Source organism: Akebia trifoliata, chromosome 3 (assembly GCF_017979445.1).
Source record: "Akebia trifoliata isolate Shusen 1 chromosome 3, ASM1797944v1, whole genome shotgun sequence".
NCBI classification, from domain to species: Eukaryota; Viridiplantae; Streptophyta; class Magnoliopsida; order Ranunculales; family Lardizabalaceae; genus Akebia; species Akebia trifoliata.
Genome location: NC_141377.1, coordinates 749,133 through 767,709, shown reverse-complemented (window position 1 = coordinate 767,709; position 18,577 = coordinate 749,133). Strand labels below are relative to the sequence as shown.

The 18,577-nt window shown below is 34.1% G+C and overlaps 1 protein-coding gene across 3 annotated transcripts; it reads left to right on the top strand.

Annotated features, from left to right (window-relative positions):
* Window positions 1-84: 84 nt before the first annotated feature.
* Window positions 85-10,164, top strand: LOC147405337 (coiled-coil domain-containing protein SCD2-like). Of its 3 annotated transcripts, none has more exons than XM_086433086.1 (17): window positions 85-593; window positions 1,417-1,586; window positions 2,555-2,630; window positions 2,838-2,879; window positions 2,977-3,039; window positions 3,473-3,522; window positions 3,655-3,682; window positions 3,784-3,858; window positions 3,992-4,102; window positions 4,186-4,246; window positions 4,687-4,803; window positions 5,452-5,555; window positions 5,791-5,860; window positions 6,555-6,596; window positions 7,276-7,316; window positions 8,298-8,424; window positions 9,425-10,164. In XM_086433086.1, the coding sequence occupies exons 1-17, from the start codon at window positions 243-245 to the stop codon at window positions 9,541-9,543; spliced, it is 1,647 nt and encodes a 548-aa protein (XP_086289212.1). In that variant the 5' UTR covers window positions 85-242; the 3' UTR covers window positions 9,544-10,164. The 3 variants fall into 3 exon arrangements, with proteins under 3 accessions (XP_086289212.1, XP_086289211.1, XP_086289213.1); XM_086433085.1 differs by having other exon boundaries at window positions 5,443-5,555; XM_086433087.1 differs by having other exon boundaries at window positions 454-593; window positions 1,421-1,586; window positions 5,443-5,555.
* Window positions 10,165-18,577: the final 8,413 nt, after the last annotated feature.

Genomic DNA, 18,577 nt, shown 5'->3' with positions numbered 1-18,577 from the left:
CAATAATTTAGTGGATCCAAATTATTGGTACAGTTGGCATTTTGACACGTAGGCCAACTCATATTAAATATCTAAAACATGATTCATTGTTCATCTCTCCAGTAAAGATTCGGCCGACACGACATTCTTTCTATCGTTCTTCTTCGAAGCTTCCGCTCTCATCTGTTAAATCTCTTCATCCAAGACTCATATGTATTTACTCATCTTCCCTTGTTGGACACACTAGAGGTCTGTAAATAATCATGGATTGGAGAAGAACCGGAAGTCCGGTTTACTCCAGGCAGGTGAGCAGCGGTTCGACCAGTACTGGTTCGTCTTCTCCAACCATGTCACCGGCTCACCACCACGCCCGGTCTTCTTCGACCTCTAGTTTCTCCAATATCAAGAGAACTCAGAACGTTGCAGCAAAAGCTGCTGCGAAGCGGCTCGCGCAGGTCATGGCGTCTCAAACAGCTGATGATGATGATGACGATGAAGACGATGATCTAGGGTTCCATTCCGGTTCTCCTCTTTCTTTCTCCAGAAATGTTAATAGTAATAATAATCTTAATGTGGTTTCGGCTGCTAGACCGACTAGAGCTCCGTCTCCTGCGGTAATTCTACGATTCAATTTTCTTTTGATGTTTTTTTTTTTTTTAATCTGATTTTGATTGAGTTGTTGAAATTTTAGTAACAGCGAACATGGATTTGGTGTTTATGTGTTTTGAATCTGATTTGATTGAATAGTCGATAATTTAGAAACAGAGAACGTGGATTTGGTATTTTTTGTTAATTTGAAGTACTGGAAAGCAATTCGAATTTATTTTTGATGTGTTTTGAACTTGATTTTGATTGAGGAGTTGAAATTTTAGTGACAGCGAACATGTATTTAGTGTTTTTTGTTGAATTCAAGTCATTGAAGTTTACTGGAAAGTTTTAAAATTTGAAGTTTCATGATTATATGTAGTTCTAGTTAGAAATAGATTTTGTGTAGTTTTAGTTAGAAATCGATACATACGGTTTGGACTTTTGTTACTTTAATTTTTTCACTTATTTTTTTAGTGATTTTGTGGAACTTAATGTTAGTAGTATGGATTTGATGTTTTTATTGGATTGAAGTTTAAGGAGGGATTTTAGTATTCAAGTTAGATTGGATATTTTTCGAATTGAAGTTTTAATTAGAAATTTAATCATCATTTTCTCAATGTAGGATCTTTATAAATTGCTGTGTTTTGAAATTTGAATGTGGATGTTATCTGATCTTTGTCAATTGAAACCTAATACCAAGGAAATTGAGTTTGTTTTTTCCAGAATATTTTTGTTTGAAACATTATTTCTTGGAGTTGATCCTCTTTATTTTTCTTTGTGATTTTGTTCATGAAAGTATGATTTTAAGTAATACATGATGATTGTTGGATTCTATCATGTTTTAATTAGTTAGGTCGGAACTTTATGGAGCACGTTTCATCAGCTCGCTCTACATCAGCTGGAAGACCTTCGGTATCTGTTCATCCAACGCCATTGGTTCCACCTAGTAGAGCACCACTTAGAACTCCGGTTTCTATACCACCAATAGAACCTCCTAACAATACGCGAAGACACAAAAGGTAAAAAAAAAAAAAAAAAACTCTTTGATCTTGTTTAACACTTTTTTGTTTCTTGTGAAGAAAAAAATAGAATGAAGTCTTTGAAACATAGATGGATTAAGATCTTGTCTTGGATTGCTCTTGTTTTCAATTGTCAGTGCCTAAAGATAAAAAATATTCGTTTTCTCTTTCTAAAAACAATTTTCTATGTGTGTTCTTAAGATGGTTGTAAGAGAGTAAAGTGCCTTTAAATGCTATTTTAAAAAATTCGTTTTCGACGCTTCTCACAAGAATTTTACCTTTATGGTTAAGAATCAAGGGTGAGTAGATATTGTCCATCTCATTGGGTCAGTCTTGCTCATAAGTCCACATATAACAATTGTCTTCACATGAGCTGCTTTCATTCATTTTTTTCAAGCTTTTGAAGATGGAAATTACCTATTGTTTCATTATCAAAAGGATTGAAGAGGGTACCTAACTCCTTCCCTCCTCTTTAACCAAGCTCCTTACATGAATCTCTAGTTTTAGACCAAATTTGGAGTCATTTTCTTATGTTGTGAATCATTTTGATTATAAATCCCCTTTTTGGGTGACCATTCACACCTTGATCCAATGAATAGTAGTGACTCGTAAGTCCCTGTCCAAATGAACTTTGACTGGCTTAATTCACGTGGATACAATATCCATATGAGAAAACAAAAAGATAATAAACTAAATCAGTATGTCCATAGCTACACAACGTGTCAAGTAATTTAGCCAAGCTTCTACCCTGTATATTGATTTCAGTCATATGTAAGCTTGTGTATGCACACTTTCTCATATGTAGGTAAATGTATGCATATGAGATTGTAAGTCCATCATGTTATTGAATATTGTCATTGCAAAGGAAAGTTTATAAGCTCTAACTTCTTAAAGGCGTGAAGGTTAATGGAGGTGATATTCTTTTTCTTCACATAGATTTGTGTATTGTCAACTCACTTGTGTTGCAGGTTTACGTCTGATATGGGGCATCTCAGTTCAAACGATTTAGGAAATCAGCATGAGGCTTCTGCACTTCGAGATAAGGTATGCCACTCACATCATCAATTGTCTTTTCTTTAGAAGTAACCTCCAAAAATAGATTGAAGAAAGCCATTTACAGGTCGATTCTGTTCACATGTAAGCTGGACCTGTCAAATGTTCAGTAAAACGGCAATTTTGTTATTTATTGATGAAATTTGGACATGTAATCCTTGAAGAATTTGTTGTTAAACTGACGTGCTCATGTTGCAGCTTGATATGTTACAAGAAGAGAATGAGAATATTGTTGACAAGGTTCGCTGCTTATTTTTCCTAGTGAAGTAATTAGTTGACTTGCTCGTAGCATACTGTATATGATATTTTAGTATGTACACTAAAATATGTTGTACAGCTTCAACTTGCAGAAGTGAGATGTGAGGAAGCAGAAGCTAGAGCTAGGGAACTTGAGAAGCAGGTCATTTCTTTATGTCAGTTATTAATGTTTCTGATTTTGTATTTGTGATGAAAGAGGGGTGGACTTAGAACAAGTGATCTACCTCTAAATTGATCTCTTGTTAGTTAGTTTCTATTGCCTCCCTTTCTTGTTGTAATTGATGTGGATTGAGAATTTTAAACAATGTAGACCATTTGTTAGCATAATATGAATAGGGAAGGCTTGATAAGACAGACAATAAGCTTTTTTTATTATAAGTCAGATAGTAAACTTTATATTGGCTATTTTCTTTAAATTCCTTTTTTTTCCCCTGGTAATATGACTACCTTTCAGATGACCCATAAATAAAACATTTAAAGATTGAACCTATGCCGTTATATGTCTCTAACGTTCTCAGTGTTACAGTCAGAATGCCAAGAGTTAGTTTTTATTGTTTAGTCATGATATTTCATAGGTCGCTGCTCTTGGAGATGGTGTATCTCTAGAAGCCAAATTGTTGAGCAGGTAATTTCGGAGTTTGGATATAATCCATCATGCTATTCTTCTATGTTTTGATTATGATATATATATATATATATATATATATATATATATTTGATAAGTTGATTATGATTTCTTATTTTAATTCATCTGCAGGAAGGAAGCAGCACTGCGTCAAAGAGAGGTGAGTAACAAGGAGTTAACTATATTTGGTTTTAAATACATATTGACTTATGGTTAAGCATAATTTTCATATATTTTTTTCTCAAACATAATTTGTTTCAGGCTGCCTTTAAAGCTGCAAAACAAACTAACAATGGGAGAGATGAGGGAACTTCTGCTCTTCGATCAGAAATTAAGGTTAAATGCGCAAATAGATAGGCACTTTGGTTCCCTATTTTTGTTTCTTATACCATTATACGTTGCTAAAACTTAAGAAAATGTTACTATTTATAGTGTAGTTTAATTGTTTCATTTTTTTGGCTTGAATCAGAGTGCAAAAGAAGATGCTGCAGCAGCTGTAGAGCAGCTCCAAGAAGCAGAATCTGAAGCAAAAGCTCTTCGCTCAATGACAAGGAGAATGATCTTGACTCAGGAAGAGATGGTTTGTAATTTGTACTGTTCTGAGATCTTTTGATATGATTTACGCTCTAGAGATTAGATAATAGTACCAATTCTGCATCTCAGGAGGAAGTTGTTCTCAAGAGGTGTTGGCTTGCTCGCTATTGGGGTTTAGCTGTACGCCATGGTAAGGCTTGTTTCAAATTGTTTTACTTCATTATTGAGGCAAGGGGGTTTTGGGCCATCCTTGATTTCAAAATTCATAGATTTCATGACAAAAAATATAACATATAAAATATTTTGCCATGTCTTCCTAACTTTTGTTTTAAACTTTGATGAGGGTTCGACACCTCATTAAGAAGCTCTTGAGACCTCTTATGTCCATTAAGTTGTGGGATATGAAATTTTCTTTTATTAGATTCACCAACCTTTTTCTGGTGTCTGAGTACTTTAGGGTATGTTGTTTTGAGTTCTCAAGCATTTCTAACTCTAAGTAGTACACTGTAATTAGGATTTGAAGTCTTACTCTTTTGTGGAATTTTGCGCAAAAATTAAAATGTTATTTTCTACATTAAATGAAGAGTATGATTTGCTTTTTCTACATGGGTTGCATTTATGCTTTTGCAGATGTCTGTGCTGATATTGCAGAGACAAACCATGCACACTGGTCGTCATTAGCACCTCTTCCTTTTGAAGTTGTTGTTTCTGCTGGACAAAAGGCCAAGGATGAACCTGGGAAACAAGGTTAGTTGCCACCAATGTGACTAATACATTGACATGTGTCTCTGTGTTTGACACCAATACGAAGTTTCCACTATAGTGACCTCCACAAACTGGATACACTGAACACCTCTGTGCAAATTATTTCATATGTTCAAAAAATGTAGTTTAGTAACATTTTGGTTTATGTTAAGTATATGATTTAAAATAATCTATTTTTTATACTAATACCATGCAGTAAATTATATGCCGATATGAAAGTAATATTTGAAAGCAGAAGCTTTGGATAAATTAAGATTTGTTTGAAAAAAGTATCATAATGTGTCTGGCAAGTGAATACAGTACCAAAGGTGCCACTTACTAAGTGGTAAAGGCTTGAGGAGATTTGATCCCATGACCTAGGTTCAAACCTTGTTGAGCCCACTTTCACCCCATTAACCACTAGCTTGCTTAGCACCAAAAAAAAAAAGTGAATACAATACCAAACATGTTATGTTGTTGGAACACCGAACATAGGTTACCCCACGTTAATCTAGACGTATCGTATATTTTCCTTTTTTATCTGGAAGCAAAAGTTGGACACTTGTACTAGTTTGATTTGCAGTGCATCTCTTTCATGAATAAAATATATAATTTATATATTGTACCACCAAGCATTTATAGATGACCCAGACAGGAGCAAACTTGCAAGGGATTTGAGTGATCTAACTGGAGAAGGAAATATTGAGAGTATGCTTTCAGTTGAAATGGGCTTGAGGGAACTCGCATCCTTAAAGGTATCCTAGTTTATCTTCTGTTAGTTCATTTTTTTTTTTTTGGTCTCTTTCTTTATGGAGTTCTTTCCACCATGTGTATTCTTATGCCTAAAGAACTGTCTGTCCTGTATACCTGTACTTGTGAGTTGTGATTATGTTTCATTCATTTATGTGTAATCTAACCCACTCATTTAGCATTTCTTTTCGTGGAAAGGCATTGCTTTACATATTTACTTTTATACCTACTTTGTTCAAGGTCGAGGATGCTGTTGTGCTTGCACTGGCCCAACACCGGCGCCCAAATTTGGTTCGACAATCCATTTCAGGTTTGTCTTAGCATTATTTTATAACAGATTTTCTACAAAGGCCTGTTTTGATTGGAAGAATCCTCACTTCAAGTCGATTGTTCTTTTCATTAGAAATTTGACAAAGTGAATTCTAATCATCCATATTTATTTAAAGAATCATTCAAGTAGCTGCATCTTTTTTTAAATCCACTCGTAAAATTTTAGTGCTCATCAATTTGACCTATCTAACATTTTGAAAAGTTTTATTCTTTTCTTTGATACTTTCATTTTTAAAGTGCACAACTTTTGTTGAAATTTTGTTCCATCTTCCTTTCAAAATTAAATAAAAATTGTTCCATTTGTTTACTAGTAATGTTTAGATCTAGAGCATACATTTATTGTCAACTGTTCCAGAAACCAATAGCTGTTTGAAACTTCTGTTGTTTTATGAGGCAAGAGCTTGCAGCCTATAGTACTGTGGCGATAATTATCTTTATGTATAGTTTCTTCAACCATTCGATTGGTTGATGCTGAATTGGTTTCAGTTTTTTTTTTTTTTTTGATTGATGAATTGGTTTCAGTTTTTTATTATTGATGAATTGGTTTCAGTTTCAATAGCTTGATCATCATGAATGTTGTTTTTATTTTGTTTCAACTCTTCATTCTCTGAGTCAATTAAGTTTCTGTGATGTGCACTAATTACTTATTTTTATTGGGTGTTTAATGCAATCAGATCTGAAGTCACCTGGGGATCCAAAGTTTTTTGAGGCATTTGGTAAAGTTATAACTCACTTTCTATTGCATTATGCTTGAGTCTGTAGACATGCTAAGATTGTGGCAACTTAACCATCAGGTAGAGCCAAGAGCATCACAATACATCCGTATAATTGGGACCCACATGTGTATTCTCCATATAATAAATGACCCAAATAGATGATTAGGAGAATTCCTTTCCAAGAATGGTCCAAATTTGATTCTCCATAATCTTTCATTGACCCATTATTACATTTGGTAGTCAATTATGTAAATCCATATACACATGAATGGATGGTTACCAAAAAGTTTGCAGATTTGATTGGTATTGGGCTTGAACCCGTGGATCAAATGTTCAACATGCTGCATGGGAACTATGAGGCTTTGGGTTTGATCCCGGCTTAACCAGGTAGTGATTAAGTCCACTTCCTGCATGTGCACCACATGTCACACTTTGCCATTGGTAAATCATCTTTAAGGTCCACTGAGTAGGTAAGGTACCTCAGATATTCTGTGGCTAAGAGTGAGCTAGTTTTCTTCCTCTTTGATGCACATTTGCAAATGTTAGCAGTTGGAGAGGAGTCAAAGTGGTCATTAACTGCTTTGGATGATATTTGGGTTTGGCTCACATGCATGCTTCATCCTTCGAAAGCCCCTTTACAAGGACAGGCACTGAGGAATTGAGACCCTTTTTTTTGCAGAGCTAAATCAAGAGGAGTCGGAAGATGTTCTTTTCAAGGAGGTTAGGCATTAACTTCTTTGTAGCTTCGTTTAGATACCACCTATGCTTATAAGTTCCCTTTTCTTTCATTTTTTGTTTTGATAGAGACCTTTTCTTTCATTCTTTTCTGTTTTATATACTTACATACTTATACATTCTAATAGATAACTTTGGCACTCCTTTATATGTCTTGGTAGATTATATATCCGTATCAAGAAAAATTAACAAAGTTCCTGGATTTTCTTTCAGGAGCCTGGTCCCTTTGCATCCTAGTGAACAACCACTAGTGTTGTATATTCAACCCTAGTGAACAACCACTAGGGTTGAATATTCAAGCCTAAGCTGTATGTCCATAAAACAGATCAACTGTACCTTTTTAGATTGGGAATGGAAGTTTAGTGTATCAGATATATTGAAATCTACACAACATCCTTAGACTTGGAAGAAACTCCACCAATTTCTGTAGACACTTTACATGAAGGCTACTTAGTAGTTGCAACTCAATCCTCATCATCATCTAAACTTTATCTCAACTAAACTTTCCCATCTCCATTGAAATTTGATACAGAGTGCACCATTGAGGGATTCATTGTTCCTCATTTTCTGTTCAGGTTGTCGGAAACATGGACGTATGTTTTCAATTGAATCTCACTTTATTCAAATATTTTATTTTCAGCTATTATCTTTATATTTTTTGTTTATTATATTAGCTAAATACATTTTTTCTATATTATACACCTAACATGGGCTAAAATAATAGAAAATTCTCTCCTAACATGTGGCATAATCTGAACTGTGGTATCAGTGTATCATGTTTGTGGGAATTTGTACCCAATACTTAGTACTGGGGTCAGACTCCATGACTATCTTTGTTACGTAGGTGTCAACTGATTTGCATACTTCTGGGTGTTAGTTGGAGATTGGTTCCTATATGCCAAACATAGTTATTCAGCTTTGAGTTTTGTGTGTCCCCCAAGACTCCAACTTCGTTATTACCTGCAGGCATGGCTTACATATTTCTGGAGAAGAGCCAAATCTCATGGTGTGCAAGAAGATATTGCAGAAGAAAGACTTCAATTTTGGATTAACCGTAGTGGTCATTCACCAACTTCACATGATGCTGTCAATGGTAAGTTCTACTTGTCTATAATCATTTGAATGCTGCTTCATTAGCATTAGTTACCTCCTAGTTTCTAGACATTCACCTAAAATATATGGAGGAAACCTGTATATTTTCCAAGAGAAGCTGTAATCTGGGACATGTCTTGTACCTCACACTGCTCACAGACTCTTCAGTGCATTCCACGTCAAGCATAGCAAGGGTAGTTTTGTAAATTATGGATGCTATTCAATACACTTTGGGTTCATGTGATTGGTGGATCCCTGATTTCTGTGAGCTCATTGAGCAAAGTTTTGTGAGAATTTTTTTTCCTTCCAGAGACTTTCTCAACAAGATATAAATGTGTGAGACCCATTCCCCTTAAGCAATGACCCACAAAGGTTAGAACTGAAAACAAAAAAACCAAATAAAAAATATTTCATTCAAAAAAAAGAAAATTATACATATATATATATATATATATAACAAAACACAAATGAGTTGGAACAGTTGTGTGTGACACAAACACCCAATCAACTACAGTATTATGGGAGACAAATCGAACTAGGAAAAACCTTCCATCATCTACAGTTTTGTGGGTTAAACCTCCCATCAAGCTATAGTGTCATAGGACCACTTTATTTCCTTTATTTTTCACCTTCTCTAATTTAACTATATTTTCTCTTTTACCCCTATAATTTTTTTTATAATAATACTTCTCCATCTTTATTTTTTTTGCTTTTACCCCTTTAACCCAAGAGAGGATGCCTGTGCCGTGGGCACGGGTGAACTCTAGTATATATATAACAATGGTATCAACACAAACAATGTCTTGCCAACTTAGCTAAGTTGGCACCTTCATATTTTGGAGACAACTTGGATAGCCATTTGTAGCAATTTAAGCATCCTGAATTTAGGGATGTTTTGTACAAGTCTTTTGTTTTTTCTCCTTATTTTGGTTTGGTACATTTCTTTCTGTAAGTTAATATCATAAATGGCTTTTCACCGACACTGTGTATTTTATATCCAGTTGAGGTAGGTCTGATGGAACTCAGGAAGCTGGGGATAGAGCAGCAATTGTGGGAAGAATCACGCAAGGAAATCGACCATCTTCTTCACCCCACAACCCAAGTCACAAACCTTCCATAATTATATAGAGGTTTCACCTAGATGACTGCCACTTGGAAGTTTTGTAAGTTTTTCTATTATACTTTTTAAAAATGTCTCGAGTTTGTGAAGAGTACCCACCCTTCCATACTTCTTTTCACACTAACTACTTGTCGTTAGAGTAAGATTTAGGGCAAGTATAGGGTGGAAGAACATGGGTGGGAAGTTCTACTTATATGGCTATAAGTTGTGCAAAATTTTACAAAAGCATTGTGTTCAAAGTTGGCAGGGGCGATACACTCAATTATTTTTTGTTTAAAGTATCTTTAGTGTGGGGCTTGTCTTCTTAAGAACCGATTTTCATGTCTTTCTTTGTATCTCTTCAAAAAAGATGAGGTCGGTTCAAGAATTCAGGTGAAGAGGACACGTTATCTTTCTTAGGACTTTGATTTCAGAAGAAGATTGAATGATTTGGCGATGAAGTCCCTTGTAAAACTAATTCCCCAATATCCCTCTCTCATCTCTTCTAATTATTTGGAGTTTTGACTTCTTTTCCGATATCTTGAGCTATTTGAAAGGATGGGAATTGTTGTACTTTCAAAGAACCTTCAAAAGAGAAATGAGTAATCCTTACTTGAAGAGGTAATAATTGTTTTTGATTTATTGATTATTTTGGTGTAAATTCTTTAATGAGTTCAAGAGTTTTTTCTCCGAGGATTTCATGTTCAGGTGAGACTTTGTAAGGAGGTTTAGTGAGGGCCTTTGTGGACTATTTACCTCTCCTGATTTTTTCTTATATATTTATATTAATTAACATAAAAGATTTAGGAGAGGGATGGATCATGGTATTAGTGTGGAGGTGTTTTATCGACGGGGACGTTTCGACCAATATGTCGGTATCGTCCACCAATGAAATGGATAGACAGGTCAAACATAGTTGACGAGATTTAAAATCACAGTTCATTTTTCTCATTGTTGAACGAGATGACTCAAATGTATCGGAAAACTCATCCAGGATGACTCAGTCTCGTGTCAAAACAAGTTTTAAAATCATCTGTAGAGTTGCAAAAAATAGATGGGAGTATGGTATTAGTATCTCTTTCTTTGGGTCCCTTGTTGGTCTTCTTATGATAAAAGATAAAGACGAAAGAAAAATAAGGATAAAAGTCGATTATTGGAATGAGTGGACCAGTTTTATGTTAGATGGATTCCAAAATTTTGAATTTATATCCGTTTTGAGGCTTGCCTATTGTTTCCCATTTTCATTAAAGGACACAGCTACCCAAGTCACATTCAGGATCCCACATCAAGAAAATGCCATCTAGCCGAGTACTGAAAGCCAAAAGGCTGACCTTTGCAATCAGAAATTTCTTAGGCTGTATGTGATGGCTACATGCCGAGTTGGTGGGGGACTCTTCTTTCAATGGTTTTGTGGTAGCCAAACATTCCCCGTCGAACTATGGATCGGATCAGATCTGAAATTCATCGAATTATGGTTGTGTTAGGTGAATCAAATAGTTTTTTAATTGATTTTTTTTCATTGTGCATTGTTCATATGTAAAGTTTAGATTAATTTACTAATCTATTTTTATTTAACTTAGAATTTTTTAATATTATAATTGTAATTATAACTTGTATGCTTGAATTATATATATGCACAAACGAACTGATCTAGAAAACCAAAGCGAATCCAAAAACGAATTTTCTTTACCTACCCATACAAATCAGGTTCATTTTAGATTTGATGAAGCACGCACTTTGAACCTGAATTTGAACCAATCGAACCGACGAACCAGGTAACATAGGACCAGACTAAGGTTCCCAATGGATTCAAATATTGATATCTGATTATTCAATCCTTATTGAACCAGTCCATTTCGACTTGACAGCCTTAATATTTAGGTACGAGAAAAATATATAATGTATTGAGATTCTTTCGATATCCTTATTGAATTGGTCCACATCAACTCGACCCATTGACAACCTTAATTTTTGGGTACTTAAGAAAAATATATATATTGTAGTGAGATTCTCTCGATCTAGAGAGAGAACTATTGTAAATGGCTGTCTTTGTGGTTGTGGATGGAACATTGTTAATGGCCACTTGGAATCCATATAATTTTGATCGCACGCGTGCGCGCTCATGCGCTGCAGGTTGTGTTATACCAATCAAAATCAGCGCTGCAGGAGTTTGAAAAAATATATTGATAAATTACATATTGACCCTCTTTGTTTTGGCATAATCATATGTTAATCCCTTAACATTCTAATAATTGCACTTACCTCCCCTATAATTATCTAATGGATTCCTTCCTCTACTTGCCGTCAATAAATGTTTTATATTTTATTTAATAAGAGTGATTCTATTGGCACATCAACTTTTGTTAATGCACCCCAATTTATATGTAAATCACCAAACTTGTTATGGCAATAGAATCTCTCTTTTTATAAACATCATTTTTTTCCTTTTAAGATCTCATCCTCTATCATATACAAAAGTATTCATTCAATAGCTGGATGACATGTTTTTAAATCTTGTTTGACACGTCACGTCTGATATGTTTTGGTATCATCTACCAATAAGACGGATAGACAAGTTAAACATATTGGACGAGATCTAAAATCATGATTCATTTATCTCATTATTGAACGAGACGACTCAAACTCATCTGAGATGACTCAATCTTGTTCATGGGCGAGATGAGACAAGTTTTTAAACCATGTTAGACGAGAAGTCCAATTGAAAAAGAGGAGTGAAACCATTGAAGATGGACTCATGCATTTGTGTGCGACCAAATTTGTGTTTGGGACAAGAATGCATCGACATGCATTTTTTTCTTAACTTCATTTTTTTTCTATAATAAAAAAATTAAATAAAATGAGAGGGTAAAATAATAAAATAAAATCCCATCCTTAACAACATCACCGACAGAGGAGATAAGTGCTATTATCAAAAGATTTGGAGATCGATATAGAATTACACCAAATCAGAGGGATCTAAATGTAATTTACTCAAAATATAATTTTTGTTGTGGTGGTTGGAAGGCCATGTGCACCACTAATATGTACAATCTATGCTAGGCGTGAGGTACCCATGAAAAGCGTTTTAGATGAAAAAGGTGGGCATGGAAGGAGGGACCACCCACTAATTCTCATAAATTAGAAATAAAGCCGTTCTGACCCAAACCCAACTAACCTTCCCCTAATTTTGTCATTTGAACTCCAATACTCCCTCCAAGGCCACACCAAGCATTTAATTCCTAAAACTGTTTGGCCAAACATTTTGAGTCTACTGACCCCACGTGTATAAAATTATGGTAGAGTCATATTAATGACTTATATCGTCAAGATTTCAATCAATTTTCATGAAGATTTTCTGGGCCCACGATAGGGGTGTTAATGGGTACCCATTTACCCGGATTTCGATTTCCTTTTTATTGGAATCGAATATAATCGAGTCTAATATGGAACTGAATCAATAGGAACTAGAACCATTAGGTTCTATCCGATGGATACCCTTGGGTACCTCGGACCAATTTATTTTTACATTATATATATATATATATATTCTTTAAAATTTTTCTATATTTTAAAATTAATATATATATTATGTAAAGTTCGTCAATTTTTCATATTAAATAAATATTGGCTCATCTCTTCTTCAAGTTTATTAATGGTAAAGAAAATGGTTTTTAATTTTTGAAAATAAGTCATTAAACCTATTTTTAGTGGAACAAATTATAATTAAGTTGATACTTTGTAGATAATAAGTTATTTTTAGAAAGAATTTCTTTTTTACTGATTTTAAAATATATTTTTCCTATTCTATTCTTGAGAATTGAAATCAATGGGCACTCACAATTTTTGACAGTTCTAATTCTAATTCCACGTATTTTAAAATTGGATCTAGAATCGTCAAGAACCGAAATCGAAAAAATATAATGGTTATGGTTCTAACTTTCTTAGAACCGGCCCATTGATACCCCCTAGCCCATGGGAAGGATGAAAACCTGACCTCCTTCAAAGCCTACAATGGGTCAGTCCTATGGGACCAGCTTGTATGAACATTATTCGAGAAGTCAAAAGTCCCGTCCGATTTAATTCACGGAGATTCAAGGCAACCACTATTGATCCTGATATGGGGTTATTGATATCGGGAAAGAATCATAAAAGATCTGTGATGATGAGCCACTATTCACTATTTTGAAGATTTAGTCCTTGATCATGAAGTAAATTATTTTGTAGTTGAAATTATTTTTACTAATTTGGTAATAGTTGCCACATAAAAGATATGGGACGTTCAGTGGAAAAATACATTAGTAATGTGTATTTACTTGGGAAAATTACTTAATAGACCTTCTGGGAGGGACACAATTTTAAATGCACTTGAATGTTGAACGTGATTAGTAAAATCTTTCTTTCTTAACGCCCATTGATAAAATGGCCAACTCAAATGTTTAAGATCATCCACTCAAATCATTGATCTCAATAATTCATGTTGAAACTTTGAGATTGATCATTGTAACAAGGTCGATCTCGATAATTTGAATATTGACTTTTGTGATTCATGGTCAAACATTTCACCAATTGGAGGGGCGGGGGAATTGCAAAAAAGAAAAAAAGTCGTCATGCTAGAGTAACCTCAAGATTGGATCACGTTTCGCACATCCTAATTCCTGACTTGAAAATGTGTAGGAACCATAGATGTTTTTTTACTCATATCTCGATGAAAAACATCTATGATTTCTACACACTTTCACATCAAGATATACGATATGAGGTACAATCTTAGGGTCACTTCAACATTATTCAAAAATAATAATATTACAAAATGAACCATCGAGTTACAATGGAAAAAAAAATTAAGCATTTATTATTTATTTTTCCTTGATTAATTTTCCTTTCATTTATGTTATTTAAAAAAAAAAAAAAAAAAGTTGGACCAATCTGTTAAAATGGAACAAGTTTAAGCACAATAGATTGTGCAACTCGAAATCATTATTGATTTGACCAAATGACATTAAAGGAGAATGGGAGGGAGGCTCCAAACCTTTCACCTTTAGCGAATTAGTAAAGTGTGTCTCCATCTTCCCCACTTGTGTTCTTCCCAAATGCCCATAGTTTTCATCATTTTGATAAGTATGGAAGCATACTTCAAGTGTTATAATTACTTAGATAAGATATGTCTTATACCCACTTTTCTCTCAACTTTTTTTCCTCTCTCTCTCTCTCTCTTTCTAGGTATGCCCCTTGACCATAAACTTTAGAGAGGCTGACAAGAAGATAGTGAATAAAATATGAGAGCTAGTATTGCCACACCAATTCTTATATAAATCACCAAAGCATTGCACATAGTTGGTGTGGTGTTAGTAAAAATTGGTGTGTCAATAGAGATTAGTTCAATCTTTTCTAGAGATTAATTTTCCATTGAAATTCCTAGCATCTCGACCGTCTGTTTGATGGATAGATGGGTTGAGGCTAGTATTTTCCTAGCAAAAAATGATTGGGTTTTATGGGGGTGAATAAAGCATCATTTTTAAACTCTTCTGCCAGTCAGGTAATTCTTTTTTTCTTTGACCTAATCTTCAAACTCTTATAATAAATTATTCATTTTTGTAATATAAAACATATTCCTATCTTTTTTTTCTTGAGATTCTAAGGTCGTAGAAGATAAAATCTTGAGGTTGTGGGGGAGAAAAAGTGAGGGAATTTTAGTTCAACCTTGAAAATAAGGGTATTGAGGTCATTTCAATTAGTCTCTTTAGAAGACTGAGGTCAAGAGGGGATGTCAGTGTTTGAAAATAGAATGGGGGTGTTCACCAAAATCTGTAGGGTGGAATATTTTGCAAAATTACTAAACCAAACATGATCTTTTTATATTTTACATAAATGGTCATATATTCAAATGTTACTAAACAGCAATATTTGCTATGAGAGCCGTTATTGACACCAAATTTTACTAATGACACATCAATTCTCGTGTAAATCACTAGACTTGCGCACATTTAGTGTGGCATTAGTAAAAGCTGGTGTAATAATATTAACTCTCTTTGTTATTTATGATCAAGTTCATGTGTTTACTCATGAGTCACTAGAGCCTGACCCTTACATATAAGTCAGGTTTCGGTGACTCATGGAAAAAAAACATGATTCCAACCATTTAAAGACAAAATTCAACTGTTGAGATTTGTCCTCAAAGTAAGTTTCTTTAATATGTGTGTAATAGAGATACGTATAAATCTTAGTCATTAGATTTTGTATTTACACGATCAGAATCATGTGTTCATTCATGAGTCATTGAAGGCCGACCCCTTATTTACTTTTTTTTTTCATGAATCTACATTTAACTCAAGGGCATAAAGATAAATTCATCTCTTAAAAAAAAAAAAAAAGTAATTATATATCTTATATATATATATTAAAAAAATTAATGAATAATTTTGGTAAAATACATAGTTATTTAATTTATTAATTTTTTCTTAAAGATAAATCCTAAAAACTACTTCTTTATCAACCAAAGGACACTTCTCTTCCATTTTTCCTTGAAATTCATGGTAGTACTTTTTAACATATATATAATATATAATTTCTTTCCACCTTAAAACTTTCCAAGTCAAGTTGGCTAACTCTTGAAACGTGGATAATTTGGGCAAGTGCACATTTCTTCTAAACAAAAAAAAGTTAATGGGCTTTTCCTTACCAATAGTTGAAAAACTATCATGAAAAGATGTTAAAGAAAGAAAAAAGTGAAGGTTGGTTTCCTACCCAAGGCTCCAAAAAAGCCAACATCAACATTTTCCAACTCTATTGTCTCCAACTACTTCTCTATATTTTAATGAGTCCCACTAAACTTACTAAGTTAGTAAAGATTTCACCCTTACCAAGATTCCTTCATCTCTCCTTGTAGCATCCAAAAAACATGATCCAATGCTTCAAAGTTGTAGAGGACAGAATTCGATGAACTTAAATAATAAAAAAAATTCTAAAAAAAATATTTTTCACCGTTAAATTTTAATTTTAAGTTTGAGAGTTACGTGGAAATTTAGTAACCGTCCATTTTCAAAACTTTGGATCAAGATCAAAAGAATGTATTTTTTTAATCTAAGTTTTTGCATGAAATTTAAAAGGTTTTGGTGTTGGATTGTAATGTTGATCAAAACCACCATTAATAAGACTCAAAATCTTACTATCTTCGCAAGGCAAGGGTTTCATTGTTTTAGTTCAAATCCACATATGTTGGGAACCTTCTCTACACTGCCACTGTTTAGACACAAATGATCCTATAATGTTTGAGTTGCTCCACAAAGATCAGCCAATAGGTTTCCAATCAAAGTAAATATTGATCGACGGATTTATTGAACCAAGAATAAAGTCATACAAACTAATAGAATTTTGATTGCAGATCGAAGATAGTTACATCCTTCGAACGAATCAAATCCCACGTGCAATATGATTACAAACACCTCTCAAGCATGCATGCAACCTAGCACTAAGTAGACTGACTAGATTGATAAGTTAATTGCGATATCAAATTTATACGTGACCTCTATGTAGAAAATGTGCTACAGATAATTTAGAATTTGACATGTGTCAATATCTTGAAAGTACTCTAATCACGACTCTCTATTTAAAGTAGGAAAACAAAAGGCAAATATATGCAATCTTAACTAAACTAGCTTTAAACTCTGGGAAATTTGATATTGATTTGATCTTTAAAGTGTATTCCCAAATGCAGCCATGAGACTTAGAATTTCGACTACTTAGGATGAAGATCAAAGAACATGGATCAAACAAGTAAAAAAAAAAAAAAAATACTTGTATAATACAATGACATTTAAATCTTTTCATCTAGATGAAAAGCATCTATGGTTTTTATATACTTTTTTTTTTTTTGGATAACGAAAGGTATCCAGGCCAGCTTGCTCGCACCAGACTAGTCCCTACGCCCCGCACTCAGGCTTTACCCTACTTACGTGAAGCAGTGCGTGGCCACCAAGATTTTTTATGGGTAGTGGGAGTCGAACTTGAGACCAAAGAAGGAGTAGACTCCTTGAACCCCAAGTCGGTACCATTCAGCTACCCCCTTGGTGGTTTGGTTCCTATACACTTTCACGTCAAGATGTGCGATGTGAGGTACAATCTTGAGGTCACTTCTGCATTATTCTTAATGTTAATTTTTTTTTTTTTTTTTTACACAACAACATTGTCTGGAAAGAGTACTTTCAACTAATAATGCATGATCCTTGCATCTTATCAAACATTGAGGCAATACTCACCTTTTGGACATAAATTATTTGGACTAAATGTCAAGTAACCTTTTATGATGCTCAACAGACCGGCCCAAAAAGTCAAATCAAATTTCTTTAAGATAGGAAAGAGAGAGTCGTTGTTTAAAGGTGAAAAATATTTTACAGCGAAAATAGATATTTGTAAGATAATTTTAATTTCTTGTGAAAATATTTTATAGAAAACAAGAAGTTAGGGACGTAGGGTGAGGATGCATGAGGGTGAAAATAGATATTCTATTGGCACACCAACTTTTACTTGTGACACACAAATTCTTTGATAATAGTGGGATTGTTTATAATAGAGTGGTGTGTGTATTAATAGAAACTCTCATATTTTACCACTCTCACCCACTTATGTTCTGTATCCAACTACACTCCATCGATGGATGACATAAAAGGAAGACTAATGATGATTTTTTGACACCCCACTTTGACACACGTACTCTCACGAGGCACGTGTTAGAACCATAGATTCTTTTTCTCAAAGGAAAAAAATCTATGGCTTAACCTATGCCATGTTAGGGGCGTGTGTTAGAGGGGGCATCAAAAAATCACGACTCAAGAAAGAAGCAACCTTTTCCAAATGCCCTTTGTCGTTAATGTAAGATTGTCAAATTGACCCGCTAACCTAGTCTAGCCAGTGAAAAAGATAAGGTTTAGGACCTTGACCTTGAGATTGCAAAAATGTAATTATACTCAAAATTTGCCAACCCATTAAATCTGGGTAGAGCTAAGGACCGACAATGGACAACTAGTGTGACTAGACCTATTATTATATTAATGTATAT

Excerpts from the sequence above, each read along its gene's own strand:
- LOC147405337 (XM_086433085.1), top strand. The coding sequence starts at position 243 with ATGGATTGGAGAAGAACCGGAAGTCCGGTTTACTCCAGGCAGGTGAGC. Across the intron at positions 2,631-2,837 it reads CTTCTGCACTTCGAGATAAG|CTTGATATGTTACAAGAAGA; the intron begins GTATGCCACTCA and ends CTCATGTTGCAG. Across the intron at positions 7,317-8,297 it reads AAGATGTTCTTTTCAAGGAG|GCATGGCTTACATATTTCTG; the intron begins GTTAGGCATTAA and ends TATTACCTGCAG.